The sequence below is a fragment of the Vanacampus margaritifer genome, chromosome 1, assembly GCF_051991255.1.
Source record: "Vanacampus margaritifer isolate UIUO_Vmar chromosome 1, RoL_Vmar_1.0, whole genome shotgun sequence".
NCBI lineage: Eukaryota > Metazoa > Chordata > Actinopteri > Syngnathiformes > Syngnathidae > Vanacampus > Vanacampus margaritifer.
Window position 1 is genome coordinate 46,011,169 of NC_135432.1, and position 22,483 is coordinate 46,033,651.

Sequence of the window (22,483 nt, forward strand, 5' to 3'; positions counted from 1 at the left end):
CCAACATACGGAACTGACTGAAACATAACACAATCTCCCACAACATTATTAGGTGATGACATATCAGTGGAAGCCGGAAGAGCAGGATTCTCCTCTTTTTTCTTTAAAGTTTGCAATTGCATAATGGCTAATTGTAATGCTAATTGTATTCTTTTGTTTTTCAGTTTTTGATTCGATATCTTTAGCATACCTCCTCAAATGATGTTTAAGATGGACTAACCATCTAGAATGTTCTGCTCCGGGCAAATCCGGATTTGAGTCCATGGCCTGAACAACCGTTCTAGGAAGTCCTTTTAGCACAGCTGCTCTGAAAACTTGTGAATATAATGCAGAGTCAGTTGGCAAGTGTCCAGTTTTTAACGAAAATTCTACAAGCGCACGGTCAATGAATGTAGCAGCTTCTTCATAAATTTTTGGGGCGAACATCAAATCACAAATAACAATTTCCGGGATTGGGAACAATTCATCAAGGACCTCAAAAAGTGTCAAATAATTATCACGTGACAGTGCTTCACCATCCATTAAAGATGGCAGTCCTGAATTAGTCATCAACACTTCAAGTTGAGAGAGAGGACAGGCGTGGGTCAAAAGCACACGCACATCCCCCGCTGTCAAAATCTGACCTATCACCTCCCTCTACAAAGACCTGAGACAATTATGCCCCCCCCCCCCCGCTGGTAATGGTGGGAGTCTCTGTAAAATTACGGCCAAATCGGAAGGGGAATAAGGTTTATACATAGTAGCAGAATTCCCGGTGGCTGGATCCACCTTTGTCAACATAGGTGCTTGTAGTATTTGGGAGCGAGTCACAGGTCGTGTCGGAGTACCGTCTGGTGATCTGTCAGTCAAACTAATGTCACGTGGTCTTGAAACATTTTCTACAGCACATGTTACTGTGCCAACTTCCTTTTTATGTCTTCAATTTGATTAGAAGCTACATCAGTCATATCATGGTCACGTTGTCGAAACAATTCATCCCTTTCAGCCCTTAATACACGGTTTTGTTCCATCAATTCATCTTCCGCCGCCCTCTCAAAACGAGAAAGAATAGAACGCCATTTACTACGAGCTAACTGTGGAATTTCCGCATGTCTATTCAATTCTAAGCCAAGAGCTCTCGCTTGGTTAAAATTTTCTTGCGGGTCATCTCTCATAGCCAACACTTTATCCAATTTCTGTTCCAATTGCTTAACAGAGGCGGCTACGCATGCAACTAACGCATCCGCGGCCTTCAAAACAGAGTCGCACGTTAGCGTCTTATCAAGATTGCCTCCATTCCACTGAACATCGAGATGACCTGAATTTACAGTTAATACAGGTGCCTGCAAATCGTGCAGCATCTGAACAGCAGTACTATATAGAGATTCAGTAAACGGGTTTATAGGGGACAACTCATCTCCCGCACGTGGCAACTCGTACGCCGGCGGAGCCGCTAGCTTAGCATCAGCCTCTTTGTTCTCAAAATCACTTAACACCGCCATCCGGGCAACTTTCACAGAGCTACCCAACGCTAACATTCTAGCATAAACCATCATCTGATCCACTTTCTTCAAGTTCTGTCTGACCCTTCTCCCATTCGAAGACAAAATAGACGTTTCTTTTACCTGCTTATCCAGCGCTCGCCGTTTCTTCGCACAAGCAAGTTCAACCGATTTCATCAACAAACTAAACACACCGTAGATTGTAGCGACGGCATCCATCCTTTTTCCGAACACACGCGCATCCAATCATTCATTAAAATCTTCAACTGCCGTCTCCGCCTCGTGGGCAAAACTCCTAAAGCGACCTCGGAAGCGTTTGCAACTTGTGTAACCAGCAACATGTTCCGAGTATGAACCGGAAGAACATCCAGGTCAAACCACTCGGTGTCACGGTCAAAAATGTCCTCCATAATGTATATTAATTATATTCAAGTCGTATCTAATAATTATTAAATCAGTGACGTCTCACTTATGGTATCACAATTCAACAGATCAAATTTATTCAGCAACGTTGCACATCACTCCTCCAAAAAATTAAATAACCACAGACAAACGCAAATATCTCCAAAGTGCACGGATCTCACAAAATAAAATACAATACACCGTGGCTTTGTCGAATAATAAGTTATATCTAGATCTATCGATTTCTTTGCGAACGGCTAAACACAACAAAAATAACAAACAACAAAAACAAACATAGCCGATCACTTCAAACTGTCCTTAATGCTGTCTCACTCACAGCAGCGCTGAATCCAATGTGACGGTACTTCCGTAAACAAGACCGTCACCACGTACGTATAGTTCAAATGTCGTAGGAAAATCCAAAATCAAGGACTTCGCGTCCCTTTGTAACCAAAAAACGACTTTAAACTCCACTAATACTTGTTCACTCAGATCTCATATACAATTTAGCCAATTCAGAAGACGAACACCAGCTGTAGCGATCCCAAACAGACAGAATTTCTCTACGTGGATAAATGTCTCCACTTACCGTTCAATTAACTCTTTCACTGCCAGACGTTTTCAGAAACGGGATGTCGCCAGTGCCAGCCCATTTAAGCATTTTGAGTGATCTTTCAAGGTCCACAGAAAATGTTGTGTTTGGACTATGGAAACACACATACTACCAAATGAAAGATTGGACTCTCATCTTTCATCAGAAAAAAAAGTTTGTTTCTACCTTATTCCGTTCTTCAGTAATCAACAATAGAAAATGGTTAGTTTCACCGAAATGCTCTGTTATGAAACAAAAAGCGGAGAAAAAGAGCTTTTTGTGAAACGATGTTATTTCATGCACTTTAGTGAATTGTAACACTTCTTTTTGTCCATGAATGATGCCACAAACACCTAAATAGTGCTTTACTTCTGTAAAACGCTTTCACCAACAATGAAAAAGTGTTTTTAGTTTGCAAAATACGTTTATTTCCATTCAACAGTGTAACAATTTGACAAAACAATTTCGCAAACTATTTACAAATGTATGCAACTGTGGTACTATTTACAATTATGTGGATGTTTCAAATACAGTTTTTCTTTTTGTAACGCTCTCCTGCATGCAAGGAGAGGGAGCAGGGTTTGCACAACAGATTACTTTCACTTTCCATTGTCCGTTTCGCGTGCAGACGGACTTTTTTTCCGGGGAATAGCAAGTAGCAGACTGTACACACTCCTCCGATGAATATGCATTGGACTCGGGGCACTCTTCATCGTCCGATTGAACGTCCGCCTGAGCGTGCTCGGTTGTGCTCCGCGTTTTCCGGTGTTGGCATCGCTAGCCCGTGAACCTTTTATGACGTCGTCATAGCCGCCGCGTCAACGCTTCCAACTTCGCCGTCAACCTCGGAGTCACCATCATCATCATCGATGATGATCATCGTCGTCATCAATGTGCTCTTTATAGCGTTGGTCGATGCTTTTCGTCTTTGAAAAAAACGGCTCGACCGTGAGCTGCTTGCAAACCGGTCGCCATTTTGGCTTCTTCAGCCATTGTCCCCTCAACACTCTAGCCCCGCCTCACGTCTTCTGCTGACGCCTACCCAATCTTGTCAAAAGAGAGTCATTACTGCCATCTAGGGGCCAAAAATAGTCATTAGGCTCACTCGACCTGCTTGAAACTTTCAACACAGCTGGGGAAGGCTTTCCTCCACCCGTTTCAAAAAAAAAAAATAATAATTGGATGACGTCTTTTAACGTCATTGGCAGTGAAAGAGTTAATATGGCGCCAGAAATTCCATCCGTCCATAAACGCCACAGCTGGAACAAGTCAAAGAATCGTCGGGGTCTCCACTTTGTAAGGATTACATGGATTTTGTAATCTATTGCGTTGTTCAAATAAATTATAAATGAGATCGATGAAGAAGTTTCTTGCAAGTTTTTTATTTTAAAAGCTTTCAAAAGACACAGAGACCTCACTGAATTAGGTGATCGTTGTCCAGTGTGTGTGCCGGGATGACAATCTTGTAGCATCTTTATACAACAGTTCTTAGATTCAGCCCCGCTGACAAAAACAGTACTTCCCGACCAGAGTCTTTGATGTAGAGAGATTCTGGTCCCTTTACGATCTTACGACAGGACGAGCTGAGGAGCAGAGCGCTTAGCACCTCAACCTTTCCTGATAAACAGAAACTTTTGGCCCCCTCTGTTGTTCCGGGAACAGAGACTTCAAAGTGGAGATGAGATCAAAAGCAATCCTTATCACAACCTTTCCTACACATCTGGTTGGGTTAACATATGTTCATCTACTACCTCACATGTATAATTAAATTGAAACAGTTCAAATATAAATTGAAACATTTAAATGTCAACAACGTGAAAGCAAGGTAATTGAGTGATCTGAATGGGGTACTGCACGATATACGTCACCACTTTTAATTAATATTTATGAGGCTAGCGAGAGGCGTCAAAATCATCAGGCCAGTCATGCTACATGCATGTAAACAGCCTACAAATGAAATGTCTACTAGGCTAAATCTACTAGTTTTGTTAGAAAATTATATCCCTGGTGCCAAATTCACTGGTACAGGCGTCTGAGAAAAAATTCTAATGTTCAATCGTAGAGATGGCTTGAGTGTAGAGGGCTGAAACGGGGAAAAGAGCTGATGCAGAGGTAAGTTTTATCGACGCAATTTTTTCCCTTTCTTTTAAAAAAATCGTCCTACGCAATTGAAAATAACATTCTCCAGTTTCAACAATTAAGCTATCCTTTACCATCATATGCCCTGTCTGACATTTCTGGTTGTCTAACACCTTTGACAGTTGTTGGGGGTAAAAAAATTAATAAATTGCTAAACCTCAATTCTTTCAATTGTTTTATCCTTCCTTCTTACTAAGGCTGTTTCTTTACTTCAGAAAAGGGGCTTAACTGTATGCACGAACAGGCTATCTTGAAAGAGGCTGAGGCCAAACATCTTATTTATTTAAATAAGTATGTTTTAAGAAAGTATCTATCTATCTATCTATCTATCTATCTATCTATCTATCTATCTATCTATCTATCTATCTATCTATCTATCTATCTATCTATCTATCTATCTATCTATCTATCTATCTATTTATGCTACTGCCTTGGCTGACATTAATTTATTACTTTACTCAAAAATAAAATAAATACATACATATACTGTATATGTTAACAACTGTACATACACAACAAAATAAAATTCCTACTATTACAGCGTTTTTGTTCTACCAGTATTCAATTTCAGATTCTGTTTGAAAAGGGTGTAGGAAGAAGTAAAACGACTTATCTAGTCCCACCCCTTGTCAAAATTTACCACTTAAATTCACCCTGGAACCCTGTTCAGGTTATAACAAATAATTTAGATCGCAAATACAGTAACAACAAAATCAGACAAATAATAACATAAAACACAAAGTTTAAGCAAAAATAAAGAATTTGACATCACTGGATACAAAACACACATGATGATGTTAATTTTATTTGTTTTTCAATTCTTTTTCAGGTCATATGTAGGCTTACTTAAAACAATATATGGTGCAGGTCTAGTAGTTTCATGTTATCTCATGATTATAATTGTGTCATTTTATATATTTTTCAGATGTAAAGATAGCATTGCATTGGGGAAAACTGAAGACATTGATGTATCAGTTGACAAAGAAAAATTGTACCAGGTATTAGCATATACCCAAACAGGGAGACCACAAACTGCTCTGGAATCTTATGATTGGAAGGAGTTCCTACCATCCAACCTCCCACATCTGTACAACTATGGATGCATGTATCACTGGCTGGTGGAATGACTGCCCACTCTTCACACAAAGCTTACGCAGACAGAAGACAGTGATGAGGAGCCTGAAGAGGATGTTATTTCAGTTATCACAGAAAAATATCAGCGTCGTAGCTGGCAGTATGTTGACTCAAACTTTGTTCAAGATATCAAAGTGAGGCAGACTCATAATTCTATTGTATACAACGCATGAAAAATGAGCACCATAATGTATCAGTTGAAATGTTGTCTATAAGTGGTGCAGTTCTATATGAAACCTGTAAATGTATAAACATCAGCCCTAGGGCGGTGCAGTCATGTGGCTGCCCTCCTTCTTTTCCTGACAAAATGTGTAGACACTGAAGTTGGGAGAACACCAGCTTGCACAGACCTACCATGTGGGTGGAAAAAGGGTTGGAAACAAAAAAATCCTGGTAGCATCAAAGTAAAATCGTATGGTAAACTCCCTCCAACAAAAGTACAACACTTTGATCCCCGTCCAAATGGCAGTAATTTCATAAATGAGACTGTCAATGCTTTCTTGACTGAGTTACAGAGTAGAGCTGGGCGATATATCTGTATCGATATCTAGATGCTGTATAAACATTCACAATATAGATATTTAAAATTTGACGATATCAGTCAACTGTGGACTTTTCACGTTTGCAGGGTATTTACAGCTCAGTCAAGCCAATCAACCATATTCCTGCTTTTGTGTTGATTGACAGCTAAACCCAGCCAATGACAATCAACTTGTCATGTCTGGGAAGATCTGGCTTTGGTTGAGGGCCCTGAGTGGGTTCCCGCCCTTCCGCGGGTTGACCAATCCGGGCCCTCAGCCACTTGTGCCTGGCCCCAGGTGTGGCTAGTTACCCAATTAGTGTGGGTGCATTTAGTTCCCGGGTGGTGATCAGTCCGTGTGGGATCATTGCCGCTTGTCACGGTCACCCCCGGAGGTCTGTCTGTCATTTTGATTTTTGTACCTTTTCAGTTCCTTGTTTATTTTATACTAACCAGTTCCTCGGTTAGTGTTTTTTTGTAAAATAAAGCACGCCAGTCTCGCCTGCACTCCTGCTGTGGTTCTCCTGCCTCCCTGCATTTTGGGTTCTCAACCTCACACGCCGACAGACACCACGCCGCTCCGTGACCACACCGTAACACAACTAAAGGAGAGCGGGACTACACACAGTGTGCTCCAGGAAAAACAACAAAAGATGAGTGTGGGTGGTAATACCGGTGCAATAGCGTCTTCAACAACTTTAGTGAAGAACAAGTATACCTCAGTTATTTGGAACTATTTTGGATTTCTAAAAAAGGATGTACAGTAAGTAGAACGTGGTTTTGTGCAGGACGTGTTTGGTGACAGTTGCTACAAAGCAAGATAGCACAACCAACATGTTTCACCACCTGAAACAATTGCCGACGTATTTAGTAGTGTTACGCCGTACGAGTTGACGTCAACCAGGCACAAATAAATTACAAATGCGATAACATACCACATCGCAAAGGACATGGTAACAAAAGTGGGCTTTCAGAAAATGGTCCGAACGCTGGACAAACGTTACAAATTACCATCCCGATCACATTTTCATCGAGTGGCGATTCCACAACTTTATAACAAAAATAAAATCAACGTTCAAGCTGAGCTCCACAAAATGGATAATTTTGCCACAGGTCCATGGTTGTGGGTCAAGCCGGACAACTGAACCGTACATCAGTTTATCGATCCATTTTATAAACTCAAACTTTGAACTCAAGACAAAATGTCCAGAGACGTCCTTTTTCCCTGTGGATCATACTGGGGAGAATATCGCCCACGAGATGCGAGACGCATTAGCGGGGTGGGTTGAGAACCAACTGGTTTGCGTCACCACGTCTAATGCACCCAACATGATTAAGGCATTGGAGTTGAATGGCTGGACTCAGCTTCAGTGCTTTGGAGACAAGCTACGCCTGGCAATCGTTTAATTGTTTCGTCCAATAACTTTGTTTTGAGGGGGAAAAAACAACTGAATTGATGTGTGAGGTGTATGTGTGTACTAGAGAGAGCAAATGAGAGCATGTGATGGCATTTAAAAGAACAACACATTCCACATAAGCTTTATTTATTGTTGAACTTGTAATGTTGACTGTTAGTAAATTAGAATAAAATTAAAAAAAGTGCACTTTCGACATGTCCGTTATATCGAGCTGGTCAATGTTGATGACTGACTATTTAAACAAAAACAGCACTTTTGAAATAGGGGGCCTACAATGTTTTTTTTGTTTTCGTTAACTCTGTCAATGTTATTGATTCCCAGTAAGTTTGAAATAAAAATTGCACGGCATAAATATTGAGATATGCAATTTTGTCCATATTGCACAGCCCTATTACATAGTGTGAGCACTGGAACTGGTGTTATAAGTATGTGGGATACTGTGAACTATTATTTGTCAGAGAGCATGTCATCACCAGCTTACGAAGTGTGTATGAAGCCAATTTAGTACCTAAATGTACTGTGCAATGCATCAGCTCTATGATTCCAGGGACAGTTGAGCAGTCATCCACAGAGGTATGGTATTCAAAAAAATACCTCAGAAGGACAGCTTCCACGTGTAAAGAGGCTCATAAGATTTGGGAGGTCTAAATCAAGTCTAAATATGAACTACACTATACATTGATCAATTACTGTTTAAAACGTAGTAATCCAACATTTTGCCGTCATTATAACCTAAAGTTATTTTTTTAATTCAATAGTTATTTTTTAATTCAATAGTTAATATTTACTTGATTAATCGTATCGTCAAGATTCTGGCTAATTTCGGTCTAAACTTAGACGAGACGTCTAATAGACGTCTATGGCTCAGTAGGAGGTTGTGTCATCTTTCCACTGACTGACACAGAGCTATTGATACCATTTATAGAGCATAGAAATAAGGTAAATAAATTTTTCACTATGCCGAAGATAACTTAAAGCCTTCAAAATTAGTTGATGTTCAACTGAATCAAAGGCCTTAAAGTCCCAAAAAAAAAGAGGTCCGGGTGGAGGAGGGGTGGGGTTACTGTCATGATCTGAGCCGAGATCTTAAACCCTAACCTGAAATTCCATTGTACACAGCTACACAGGGTCTAAACATGCTTAGAGGCCCCAAAATATGTGTGTGTGTGTGTGTGTGTGTTTTTTTTTACCCTAATATGGTATGTTCAGATGGATGGTATAAAAAAACTGCAAGGATTTCAGTGGAGAACTTTTAGCACAGTATACCTAAAGTTATTACCTAAAACAAAATCCTACTGAGTGGAACAAAATCCTCTTTCTAGCCACAGTTTGCCTCATGGCTGATGGCCTAATAGCAACAATTATCTTTCAGTCATTGTAGTTAGCCACATTGACACATGACCAAATGTACCACTGTAGTATGTCTCTTTTCTGGGAAGCCAATCGCAGATAATTGCCACCTGGCTGCAGAAGTGAGGAACATGAGGTGTAAGTCATTGATCACTGCAAAAACTGAAATCTTAAGTAAGACATAATTTCTTAAATTTCACCTAAATTTGCTTACTTGCTCTGACAAGTTATTGTCAAACAAGATCATTCTGCTTATTTTAAGATACGTATTACTTAATTATCTTATTTGATCAAGCAGTCTTGGCATTTTCCACATTTTAAGATGTCTAACCAACATCAAAGGCCCTGAACTGGGGTTTCATAAATTGAAACTATTGAATTGTAAATTATGAAATTATTTTAAGATTTTGCATAATCTAGTAATAAGATAAGTGGAAAAAAATATGTGTGAAAATAATCAGACAAAAGTTCAATATAGCACTTTTGTACGCATTTTTTTCTTGTAAAAATCATCAGTTTGTGGTTTTGTTATATTTACTGAACTAATTTTTCTTCTTTCCGGCCAGTATAGTACTAGCTCAGGGGTCTAGTGGTAGAGTGTCTACCCTCAGACTGGGAGGTTATTGGTTCAATCCCTGACTGGGTCATACCAAATATTAAATTAAAAAAAAGGACCTTGTTACCTCAATGCGTGACACTGAGGCCAACTTGGCCAAATGATTGTGAATGTATTTTAATCAATATTATTATTATTTATTTAGTCAATATTATTTGTTTTTAAAATACTATTTTCAAGACCACTGTGGTTAATATAGGCCTAGTATTTTCTTATTTTTCATAATCTTACAGGTAAATTTAAGTACAATTTTTTTGTCTGTTGGCAGATATTTTGCTTATTTGAAGTAATAATTTTCTTTTTTTTTTTCTTAAAATTTCTACTTTCCTTTTTGCAGTGCACCAACCCAAATTCAACCATTGTCTGGTACATGGCATAGCTGCACATTATACAAAACTAATAATTAACAAACAATAAAATAAGAGGTCAAGCACACCCTTTACTTACCAACAGGCAGACAACAAACAACATTTTGGATGATAAAATAAAGGGAAAAGATTTACAACGCTGTGAAGAATTATGGGATGAGGTCATCTACATTACATTGTCCAGGCGTAGGGTGAGTGACGTCCCCTAAGTCAGAGGTCCCCAACCCTGGTCCTCAGGGACCGGTATCCAGCCTGTTTTCCATGCCTCCCACAGCCCACAAGTACGACGGCGTATTAGGGCCACGTATAAATATATATATTTTTTTAGAAGGCGGGGGCAATAATCTGAGAACAATCTCGTAAATTTGACACTTTATAAAGTGGCAAATTTGCGACTTTAAAGCGGCAGATTTGTGAGAAAAAAAACCTGAAACTTAAGAGAAATACACGTAGCGTACTACTTGGATGTTTGTGCCGATACTTTGCGGTCAGGTTTTCAAATGAGATAGTAATTGCTTTAGCAGAGATTAACCATATGATGTTAAGCATTCGCACTTTGAAGCGTTGGGTACGGCCAGCGAAAAAGACGCCTCGCTTTGCGAAGGTCCACACCCTGAGGATCAAGCATTTGAGTTAATTTTTGTTAAAATTACACATTCATACATTTTGGTATTTTTTTGTACAAGTAGCTAAGTTGATGAGTCGAATCTGCTGCTCTCCATCATTCACTTGCATTTACCTAAAGTATGCTAGCTTCTGATTGGTTAGTGTTAGTCAGGAGATAGCGGATCAGGAAGTGTTGTCGCTCTAGCTGCCGTGCATGACGTGTAAAGTTTCAAGTAAGAATGAATCCATCTCCATTCTGCCTTTTCATTTTATAAACAGTGTCCCATTAATCACCAACGAATCCTCACATTAGACTATAGCTGCGCTATAGCTATTTCTCGTAATTTTTTTTGTCACAAATTTGCCACTTCAGAAACTTGCAAATCACAAATTTGCCACTTTATAGTTGAAAATTTACGATTTTTTTCCCCGCAAAGTTGCCACTTTATAAAGTCGCAAATTTGTCACTTTATAGTCGCAAATTTACGAGTTTTTTCTCGCAAATTTACCACTTCATAAAGTTTTTTCTCTGAATATTGCCCCCGCCCTCTAAAAATTTTGGGGGGGTATGTGGCCCTATTATGCCGTCGTATCCCGCACATGGCTACGTGAATTCATATTTTTCCCTTGCTTAATAATAAAAAACATGTAAATACAGCATTTTTGTGTTTTTACTTGTTGTATTTGACTCATATTTTTTGTTTGATTATGGAAACATTAAGTGACAAACATGGAAAAAAAATAAATCAGAAAGGGGCAAACAATTTTCACACTACTATATATATATATATATATATACACACACACACACACACACGTAGACGCTGTCTAGCACCAACAATGTACATTGTATTGTATTATAAGAGATTTGTGTTGTGTTCAATAACTGTCCGTGACCTCAAGCACCAAACATATGGTCCAAGTGTCATTTTGAATTAGTTCAGAAATTTTACATTTTAATGAAATATGTATTCTGTATTTTGTAAACCCTAAATCAGGTGTGTGTTCAGCAGTAAACAGACCAATAGATCAGATTGAAGAAAATGTACGACCCAGGAAAAATCATACGTGAGTATTTGTCAATGGCATGTGTGTTTTGGATGATGTTTAGGGTACGTAGGCTCTTCTTCTTCTTGGTGGTGGTGGACTCACTGCTCACTGACAGATGAACCACTACGTGTTCTGTTTTTTCTGAAACATCATTCATTTCTTCCTGCTCCTCCCCGGGCATCATGGGCTCCTCAGTGTATCCAGCAAGACTGTTGGTATCGGCATCGCTATAGGTGCCGTCTAACATTGCCATGGTTCTCGTCTGGGAAATACCACATGTGCAGGGCAGTGACTATCAGGAAAGAAACATGCAATAATTTTATGAGATAGCACGACAACATGATACGACAAAGTAATAACAAAACAAACACCTAAAATTACATGATTTTTTGTTTGTTATTTTTTTATTGAAACGACTCCATACATTATCTGAACCGTTTATCGCCACGAGGGTCGCGGATGTGCTGGAGCCTATCCCAGCTGTCTTTGGTTAGCCAGTAGGTGGGGCACACCCTCAACTGCTTGCCAGCTAATTGCAGGGCACACACAGACGATAGCATAACTACTCCAACATAATATAATTTGGTATTTGAATTGCAAAAAAACATAGCATTCTGCTCTTATGTCGATCTTTTGAGCTGTCTGTTAAGAAAAGATTGAGGAATAAATAACAGTGCCAGATTTCCACTGAGAACTACACCGAAAAAGTTCTGTGTACCCCAGATTATCATGTATGCCAATAACCAAAACCTGCTGTAAAATATTGTTTAAAACCCTGCTGTTGCTCTATAAAGCACTGTTGGCACAAGAGAGTGGGAGATTTATCCTTATAATTGAGAGTAGGGTTGAGATCAGTGATGTAGTCCAGCATATATGGGTATGGCGTATACCCACTTCTTTTTCAGTCTGTTTTGCATCTACTTACTTCTAAATCTTTCTTGATGCGCACTATTTAGTCATGACCCACCCTCCGCTGCCTCAAACTGTTGCTCCATTATACTTGCTGCCTTATTTCTTAATTAAAGGCATGAGGACTGATGCGGCAATCACAGAGTGGGTAGGGCGGGTCATGCTGAGGAATCTATTGCTAACACGTATGGTGCCAATGCTACCCGAGATGAGTGACAGGTCATTACGTCCAGTGGTGTAGTCCAGGGTATACGTGGGTATACGGCGTATACCCACTTCTTTTTCAGTTAGTTTTGCGTCTACCCACTTCTAAATCCTTAATTTTGCGTCTACCCTAGGGCTGAACGATTTAAAAAAAAAATTGAATTGCGATTTCTATTTAATTTGCGATTTTCTTCGCATTCAGCTTTTTATTCACAATGTACAGTAACGTTTCCAAACATGACTGAAAATGACATACCCTCAAAATATTAAACGCTATTACTCGAATAATGCAAGAACGAGGTTGTGTAAGAGAGGTAGTGCTTTAAAATGGTTCAAGTTAAGGCAAGACCCACAGTAGGCTACTACTTGGTGCCATGTTTCAATATGCAATTATGTGTAATAGTCTATGTAACCAAAAATGCTTTACATTTTGTACTAATGTTCATGTTCTTTGTAAATAAATGTAATACTATATGTAAATAAATATCTTCCCCATATTCCCATATTTATACTCTAGACTTGAATGCTTCAAACTGAGACTGAGGGCATTGTGATGTACTGTGAAATTAATCTCATGGTAGGTGTTTTTACTGTAATGGTGAGTGTAAAAATCATAATGGGAGTATTTCTGATCGGGGTAATGGTGAAAAGGTAAATATTGTTTGTTAAAAAGGGTCAGAAAGTATCATTCATTCATTCTCACTGTTTCTCATTCAAATCTTGCAGTTTTATGTAAACATGTCTGCCTTTTATGTAATGAAATCCATTCAACAATCAAAAAACACTGATTACAAAAAAAATAGTAATTTTGAGCCCTATTATTGTGTAGATTTCAGAAGTCAGTGATGGAAAAGAGTGCAAATACAAGCAAATAACATTGCTGATATTAATTTACTTTGGACCTCGAGCTTGACGTCACCGTTAGCATGCTCAGTTGTTCGTACATGTGCTAAAAGGCTGATGTATCTGTCATCTTATTTTCAATCTAGAATACATATTAATTGTAGAACAAATGTTTAGTTCATAGCTACTAACTCTCCGCCTTAAAGCGACATAACACTTATAACACATTTTACAGTATTCAATTAGGCATTGTGTATATGTAACAAACAGAAAGACGACTGTTGAAAATTATTGTAATTTTGTTTATTTATGTATTAATTTCTCCAAAATGATTGGATTGTTTCATTTGATATCTCGATTGGATTATTATTGAACAGTCGTGGTTTTATTTAGGTTACTTCCCGTGATTTGTCAGAGATTTTATTTTGAGAACGGGTTCGATTAAAACGTTTATTTTTCTAATGTTTAAGTATAAAGATGAAGCAAAAATGGTTTTATATGATGTTATTTGAAAGAATCGTAGACAACTGCTGTACTGTATAGTGTTTTGGGCGGTGGGAGAGTAAGCTTTTTGTGTGGCTCTTATATGTTTGTGCGTGTTAATCTGTCGTCGTTAACTGCTTACTTTTTGTGTTAGGCATGTGATAAACGTGGGATCACGCAGCTTGTTGCCCAATTTTTGTTTTTTCTTTCACACTGGCAGGAGAAATAAATCCCAACTTCGGATCCAACTCTACGCCTGTTTATTTCATGCACCGGAACAAAACGCAGTGCGGTCGAACGTGCAAACGGCCCCGGCTACCTATAAAGAATAAAAATGCAAATATCTCTGGCATCTTATTCCCTGAATTTTTTTAAAAAAACGATTAAGTATCAAAATATGGTGTTTAACGTACGCGATATGTCCTGATGATCACGTGACTGTTCAAAATGGCCGATACTGTACTTAATGCAAAAATATTCATAAAAAGGGCTAGAAAATCATAATCGCTTGACATTAATTGGCAATTTTTTCAGGGAAGAGTTGAAATTAACCATTTCACAGAATAGCTGGTTAGTTTTTCATAAGTATTGTGTTCTTTTAACGCGGTTCTAACCAGACTTCTGTGAAAAGTCCACTGTACGCCCAAGCACTTATCTTGGGTCATTCCCGACTCTGCATTTCACATGAGCGATTAACATGTTTAGCGACTGCCCATTTGCCTTTGGTGAAAGCGCTACTTTTAATAGGGTAGTTTATTTGTCACCATGGAGGAGAGGATCTGCACCACACAGCTCGTTGCTGCTACTGCATACGGACTTGTTATTAGTCAGTCCATTCTGCCACGGAGCAAGTTAGCTTAGCGCCTCGTGTTCTCAATCACGGAGTGTGTTGTCAACTTGTCAAGCAGCCGCGAAAGAAAGTACCTCCGGGTGACGTAGACGACAGCGTGACATAGACACTGTGCTTATTTCTTATTTATATTTTTTAACCATTTCTGGCTACTGTGTGTGTGTGTGTGTGTCGCAATGTGGGTCTCAAAACAATGTATCGTTCAGCCCAGTGGTGTAGTGGTCTTCTCTTTAACAGTGGTTCTCAAATCGGGGTATGCGCACCACTGTGAAACGTGAAAGCACATCAGGGGGCACATGGGATTTTATAATATATTTTTAAAAAGTAGCATACATGCAAGAAACCATGTTTTTTTTTTCCCAGTTTCTGCTTTTATTTAAAGTTAACTGAATTATTTGTTTTGAAAACCAACCTGTACCATGATCCCATAGGAGTACTTGTTATGTTGATAATTATTGTACAATTATTCATTTGCCATTAAGATAATTACTTCTTTTTTTTGACCGATACATAGTGGGACTATGGTCAAAGTTAAAACCAGTTCCATACGTTGTGCTTGCCAATGGGACAGCCGTAAAATAATCCTCAGAAATCAAATTACAACCATCCAAAGTCCAATAATTTCCAATGAGGGAAGAGGGTCATTTTACCGAGTAAGACCGCCATTTTGAATTGTGATGCAAGCTTGGAATTGTCCATAGGGACAAATAACAATGAAAAGGAAGGCAAATATAGCAGATTTTGTTGTTGTTGTAAAGAAGCACCAATCAGGCCCAGAAATGATAACCCCGGGATTCGGCTTCGTGTGTGTGTTGCGGATCCGCTCCGCTCCGGTGGCGGAGCCAATTTGTTTCCATTCTATCAGCTTGTTCAAATTACACCGACTGCGTATGCGCTGTGGATGGACTGTGAACCAGCTCCGTCGTGCCGGAGGCCGCTGGATGAATAGACCTATTTTCTATTTTTGCCAGACGATGTCCTTTAGACACCAGTGTGAGTGGCACTGGAGGCAATGTGTGTGAAGTGTCTTGCCCAAGGAGGACGACACATGACTCGGGGAGAGTGGGGATCAAACAGCCAACCTTCTGGTTACTGGACGACCAGCTCTTCCTCCTGAGCCACGGCCGCCACTATTCACCTATTTTCTATTTTTGCCGGACGGCGCATTCGTCGGCATCCGTCAAATGGCTAATTAGCACAGAACACATTCGAGCAGGACAGGAAGACCGACACAGTTTCAAAATAAAAATTCTGGTTACTATTCAGAATAAAACATTTGCCAGATCCTATTTCGTAATCATGTCAGCAAAACTTTATAAAGCATAACGCTTATTCACTGTTTAAACACCAACGAACATGGACGAGGAGAGATTTATAATGGAGGTGGAAAGCCACTAAAATTACATATGACACCTTGACATCCTTTTTATAAGAACAACCTAAAAAAGGATGCTGCATGGAATGTCATATAGCAGAAGCTATGGGAGTGGACAGTGAGTTCAATCAAAGAAAGTCCACCTCACTTTCTGCTTCTCTGTTGAGCACAGACTTCCTGTGTGTTTGTCATTGTTTTTAATGCCACATTATCACGAGCGATCATGCGGGACACGGTAGGAAGTTGTCGAAATGCAGCTGTGTGCAGCCCGTGAATTTTGTCCATAAAGTTGACATGTGCGGAGTCAAGACGAAGCAGAGCAGATCCGCAACACACACGCATGAGGTGTAATCCAGGGGTTATTCTTAAGGCCTAGATACACCAATCAGACGTCGGTCAAATGTCATCAGCACGTTGCGTAGAAAAATGACGTGAATACACACCACACCAACACCGATTGTTACGTACCTTCAGCGCATGCTCGAGAAGTAATTCCCCTCCGTACCATCGACGGTGGTAGTCATTCTTCCTAAAGGCAACCAGCAACCTCTTTACGGGGGCGGAATATAAAAACGTTAACAACTCATACCGGTGTTGACAGTGGCACCGGGGTAAACGCGGCGGCCAGCTGGTGAACCGAAAACAGGCACTGGAACAAGCTTCGTCCCCCTATCGTTCCTGAACGCATGGATGTACTCCGTTGTGGCGTATCCTGGACCCTGTCGACTCCTGGCTGCTACTGATCGTCGGTTCACCCAAAAAGCTTTGGCCGTGCTGCCCTCTGCGTTTTGGATGCCGACCTCCGGACGGAAGGGCCATGCACCCCTGCTGCTCCCACAAGGATCACGCTGTTAAATGCGCGGTCATTGACAAACAAAACATTTATTTTGAGGGAGTTTATCCTTTCCAACAACTTGGATTTCCTCTGCCTGGTGGAGACCTGGACTATCGCTGGTAAGTCCACCGCTATGATTGAATTACTAACGCCTAGCTGTGCTTACTTGGACGCTCCGAAGACGTCAGGCCGAGGTGGAGGAACGGCGACTATTTAAAAAAAACAAAAACACATTTAAATGTAAACAATGTCTATTTACCACATCGATTACAGCTTTGAAGCCACCGTCTTTGAAGTCGGCCAAAATGTCACTGTCATTTACTGACTTCCAAAATACAATAAGGACTTTTTAAATGACTTTGCAAATCTTCTTGCCGAAATCATGCTGAAATATGATAACATCCTCTTTATGGGGTCTTTAATATTCACGCGTGCTGTCCTGAAAAACCATACAGTTTAGTTGAGTACTGTTTATCCACATTATCACTTGCTCTTCTTGCCCTGTACACTTATTCGCTTGCTAACAGCCAATCACAGTGATCAAATGCCCCCGACACCAATTAAATATGTCGAATTTGCTGGAACGCTGTCCGACTCCCGACGTCGGATTGGTGTATCTAGGCTTTTACATGTCACCATTTCTAAAACAGGGCAATTTTCTGGACTTAAAAACCCCCTGAAAATTCAGACATATATCCACTTTTCCAGGGACCACTACACCACTGGTTGAGATAGGACACTTTCACATAGTGCCAAACAACCAGGTGAGACAAACCTACCTGGGATCGTGCCCGCTCTCTCATTTTTCGTTCCCGGCGGTCCTGGACAGTGGACAGATAGTTGACCGCAGCATACTCCAACACAGATAAGAAGACAAAGACAAAGCTGACCCACAGGTAAATGTCCACTGCCTTGATGTATGACACTCGAGGCATAGATGCATTCACACCGGTGATTATGGTGGACATGGTTAGTACAGTGGTGATACCTAGACACAAGATACATAAGATTAAAGACAACCAAAAACTAGACTCTTTTACACAATTAGGAAAATTCACTCTGGTTCAAGAAAACTAAAATAAACACTTTTACTGGTTTTCAATTTTGTTTTTATTTAAATTTTATCCAAAACGTTTTGTTTTGCTTTAATAGTAAACTTAATTTACAAGACTGACGCAAATAAAATGAGGTATGCGCCTGAAATAAAATAAATCAATAAATCAAACAAAATCATTAAAGATTAGGAGGAACATATTTTTTATCACTACAGTATAACATAGTATATTGCAATGAACTGGGTTATGTGTATTACTATGTGTTGACATTAAAGGCTTGTAGCGTAGCAGTGTGTAATTTTTAGTGCCAACTAGTTATGAACTAATAATCCATTCACTTTAAAAACCCACTATTGATTTCAATAATATGCAAAAACAAAAAGTTCTATCACATCAACGTACATTAAAAAATAAATACAATTGCAGGTCTAGTAATGACTAATTATATTACATGGCTGGGGCCTCACCTTACAAGAGGCTGGCATGTTTCGCCGCCATCTCCTGCTACGGATGCCCAAAGGACAACTTTGTTAACGTACAATAGTTAACTCAATGTCAATGTTTACGCTTCTGTTAGTGGCTAGTTGCTTACACCCGGAGACTTTTGTGCATCATACAATGACAGACTAATTAACTAACGGTTTCTTAGTGTCCTTAATTAGCGATTAAATATGATTTGGGGATGGCTTTGCGTTGAGTAATAGTTGAGAGAGGGCAAGTCAAGCTAGCCGAGTAGTCGCCTTGAGTCGCGACGCCCACCACATGCTATGCGGGTCAATTTCAAAATACAAGTAACAAGGCAATTGCATTGACGCCAGTATATTACTTGGAAGACTATGTACTATGTATGACCCGAACATGGTGCCTGATCTGTACAGATCACACTAAATAAAATATGTACTCGCGCCGTGTGACCGGATACAACTTTTACCAGCACAGGCTGTAAAGTTGTCCGGATTTGCAGGTAAATTGGTTGCAGTGTCAAGCCCTTTGGCAAAACATCAGTGGCATGGCTGAGGTGGTAGAGTCAACCAAGCTGAAGCTCATGAGTTTGTTCCTCAGCACTTAAGCAATCGCTTACGTTTATAAAACAAATAAAATAAACTTGTCAAATTTACTCAAAATTGACTTAGAATTTCTGAGTGAAAAAACATTACGAGGATTTTTCTCTTACATAAGATTACACAATTGATTAATTTGCAATTGCACATATCGTAGGCTTTCATTCACACACTATACACTTGTTTATGATATAAATTGCCAAAACGATTGTTTCCAAAGCTTGATAGGTCATCAGTAAAAAGCAGAACCGACTGTGACCAAATGCTGCAGAAATGAATTTGTTTTTCAATAAAAATATAACACTCAAATCCCCAGTCCAGTGTCACAAGCATTTTATACTTAACTACCATCATCACAGTTTCCAGTTGCAGAAACATATCATGTTTTCATTTTGTAAAACTGACACAAAAGTGCCTAACTTTTTCATGACGCTTTGCCCTTTTATTTAATGTAAATGCAATACAATTTTATCCAGCAGATGTCACCACACTAAATTGTGTCAAATGGTTTGAGCCACTGAACCATTTCAACACCATTGCTTCAGATTGATTCAGTGGTTCAGAAAGCTTTGGTTTCTCCATCACTAGTGGCAAGCAATTTCGTACCCCTTTGCCACCCTGTAAAATCTTGTATGTTTCCCAGTGAGGGTTGAACTCCACCAAGGATGCTCTTTGTCACCAATTTTGTTCATAACATTTTTAGACATAATTTCTAGGCCCAGCCGAGGTGTTTAAGGGTTATGGTGGCCTCAGATTTGCAACTTATTTTTGCAGATGATGTAGTACTGTTGGCTTCTTAAAGCTGCAATTTCTAACTCTGAATGGAGCAGTTCGCAGCAGAGTGCAAAGCAGTTGGGATGAAAATCAGCACTTCCGAATCTGAGACCATGGTCCTCAGTTGGAAAAGGGCGGAGATGGGTCAGCTGTTAGATGCCAGCTCTCTACAACACGTGTCATTGTGTCCTTGGGCAAGACACTTTACACATATTGCCACCATTACTGCTCACACTGGTGCATGGCAGGTGTGAATCTTTGGTGGTGGTCAGAGGAGCCGTAGGAGCACATTGGCAGCCACGCCTCTGTCAGCTTGCTCCAGGGAAACTGTGGTTGCATATGTGGTTTTCCGCCACCAGAGTGTGAATATGTGAGTGTGTGAATAATACATCCATTTTAAAGCGCTTTGAGCGCGGGACAGCAAAAGAGAAAACACCATATAAATCCAATTAAAACCCAGATTAAATTGAAGTTAAAAAGCCTATACACACACATACCTTTGGCAAGCTACCCACAAACCAGTGACCAGTAGGCTTGCAAACTATTGTAACTAATAATTATTGATGAGCCAGACTTTAAAGGATGTTATTTTTACCGAGGGAAACTCTGGCTGGCACAGCCCGGCGGTCAATCCAAAAGGACACCCAGGATAGCATGACCATTAGTGTGGCAGGAAAATATGTCTGCAGCAGAAAGAAGAAGATGTGGCGTCTCAGCGTGAAGTTGATGTAGAGGCGATTGTACCAGCCTGAAAACACAATATGACAACAGCTCACGTGTCATGTATTATTAAACACAGAAACATATCCCTCAGTGAGGAGTTCTACTATGTTGGTACGTGGTTCAAATTGTTTCATTTTTGCTTATTCAATTGCATCTCATATTTTTTAGAAAACCACATTCTATCACTTCTCCCCTAAAACCTTACAAAATACACAAGGGCAAGTACATCTTGCCTAGCAATTTTTTTTCTACCAGTGATATTGTAACAATGTAGTATCTTTTTTTTTTTTGGGGGGGGGGGCACCCCACCCCACCCCAAAAAATCAAACTCATAAAAAAAAACAATAATAGTAATTATAGTAATATCAGTATGTAATATTTAAAATAAAAGTTTGTAAAGCATACATTTTGTGTTCCTCTTCATTCGCCCATATTGAATGAAATTAAATAAATTTTTGGGATGTACGCAGAGCTAAAGACAAGTGGAGAGCGCCCAGTGCAAAGCCGGGGTCAAAGGTTCTTAACGTTGTTCTGCAAGATTAATTCTCGTGATATTTGTGAGTTCACAAACTCCAGAGAATACATCTTGTACCGAGCCGGTTGATTTCCACCGATCCGAACAACCAATCACAGAGCGACATTGAGTCTGGGGCGTGATATGCCGCTGTGACGAAACCAGGGAGCCAGCGCCGAATCTGGGGCGGAAACAAACAAACCTAACATGGACGAATGGACGCTGCAATTAATTCTGTTCTTGCAGAATTACCTACCGTTTCCTTGTTGAATGTTTAACAGCAAGAGGCGCTTTGTAGATTTTTAGCTGGTAAAGATGTTCGTGCTCGAGCATACAGAAGGCTTTGATGCAGCCTCTGACCTGAAGAGGTCGCTTAAAGGAATGTTAGCTATTATAAAAAATTGCCATCAGGTCGCAACAGAGTATAAGAGATCAGAGTTTGTGAATAATGATGAAACTTAGCTATATTCTAATGCTAATTGCTGCAAAACGGAAACGGATACAAGTATGAAAAACATTTCTGATGAAAGAAGAGACTAATCTTTCTTTTGGTAGGTTCCATGTTTTTATAGCAATAGAACACAATATTCTGTCGGCCTTGCAAAATCAGTCAAAATCCCATAAAACAGCTGGGAAGGAAGAGTGTTGCTTCAGTGAAAAAGGCTGGGAGTGAATGAGTTAATTCAAATCACAATAATAAATATCAATAATAGTAACATTAATAAAGGTAAATTGAGCCAATTTGTTATTGCAGACGTGTGTGAAACTGGTAGCTCCATTAATCAGTACCATAAGTAGCCCTCAGCTTCAAAAATGTTGGTGAACCCTGAGCTAGAATATATCATGCAGGTCATGTTGGAAACAATGTGTTACAATCTGCATTTGAGTTATGGCAAACAAGACTAATTTTGAATTTTAGTTGGATTACAAAATTCTCGCACTACTTACCTGTGCTGCTGTAGAAGGCCAAACGAGATGTAGTGTGGAATTTCTGGATGAGAAACTGTGATAACGAAATACGATCATCAGTACTTAGGGACTCATCCCCACTTTTCCAATAAAGCATTAAGTCTTCATCTGTGTATGCATCTGCAAAATATAAGACAGCATTGTATTAGATGCACTAATAAAAAATACAAATACTACTAGACAAAGTGCAATTTCTGCAGAAATTGCATTGG

At 39.6% G+C, this 22,483-nt stretch overlaps 1 protein-coding gene across 8 annotated transcripts in view; it reads right to left on the reverse strand.

The window, feature by feature from the left end:
- Window positions 1-3,764: 3,764 nt before the first annotated feature.
- Window positions 3,765-22,483, reverse strand: part of gabrr2a (gamma-aminobutyric acid type A receptor subunit rho2a) — a 99,505-nt gene continuing 80,786 nt past the window's right edge. For 5 of the 8 annotated variants that reach the window (XM_077550849.1, XM_077551664.1, XM_077552482.1 and 2 more), the window contains 4 exons: window positions 22,251-22,391; window positions 20,661-20,813; window positions 17,955-18,163; window positions 3,766-11,968 (listed from right to left, as the gene is read on the reverse strand). In XM_077550849.1, coding sequence (XP_077406975.1) covers window positions 11,633-11,968; window positions 17,955-18,163; window positions 20,661-20,813; window positions 22,251-22,391 — 839 coding nt within the window. In that variant the 3' untranslated portion in view covers window positions 3,766-11,632. Of the gene's footprint in view, window positions 11,969-16,809; window positions 17,385-17,954; window positions 18,164-20,660; window positions 20,814-22,250; window positions 22,392-22,483 lie in introns of those variants that run through there. The other 3 variants (XM_077555285.1, XM_077549995.1, XM_077554942.1) reach the window with 3 other exon arrangements.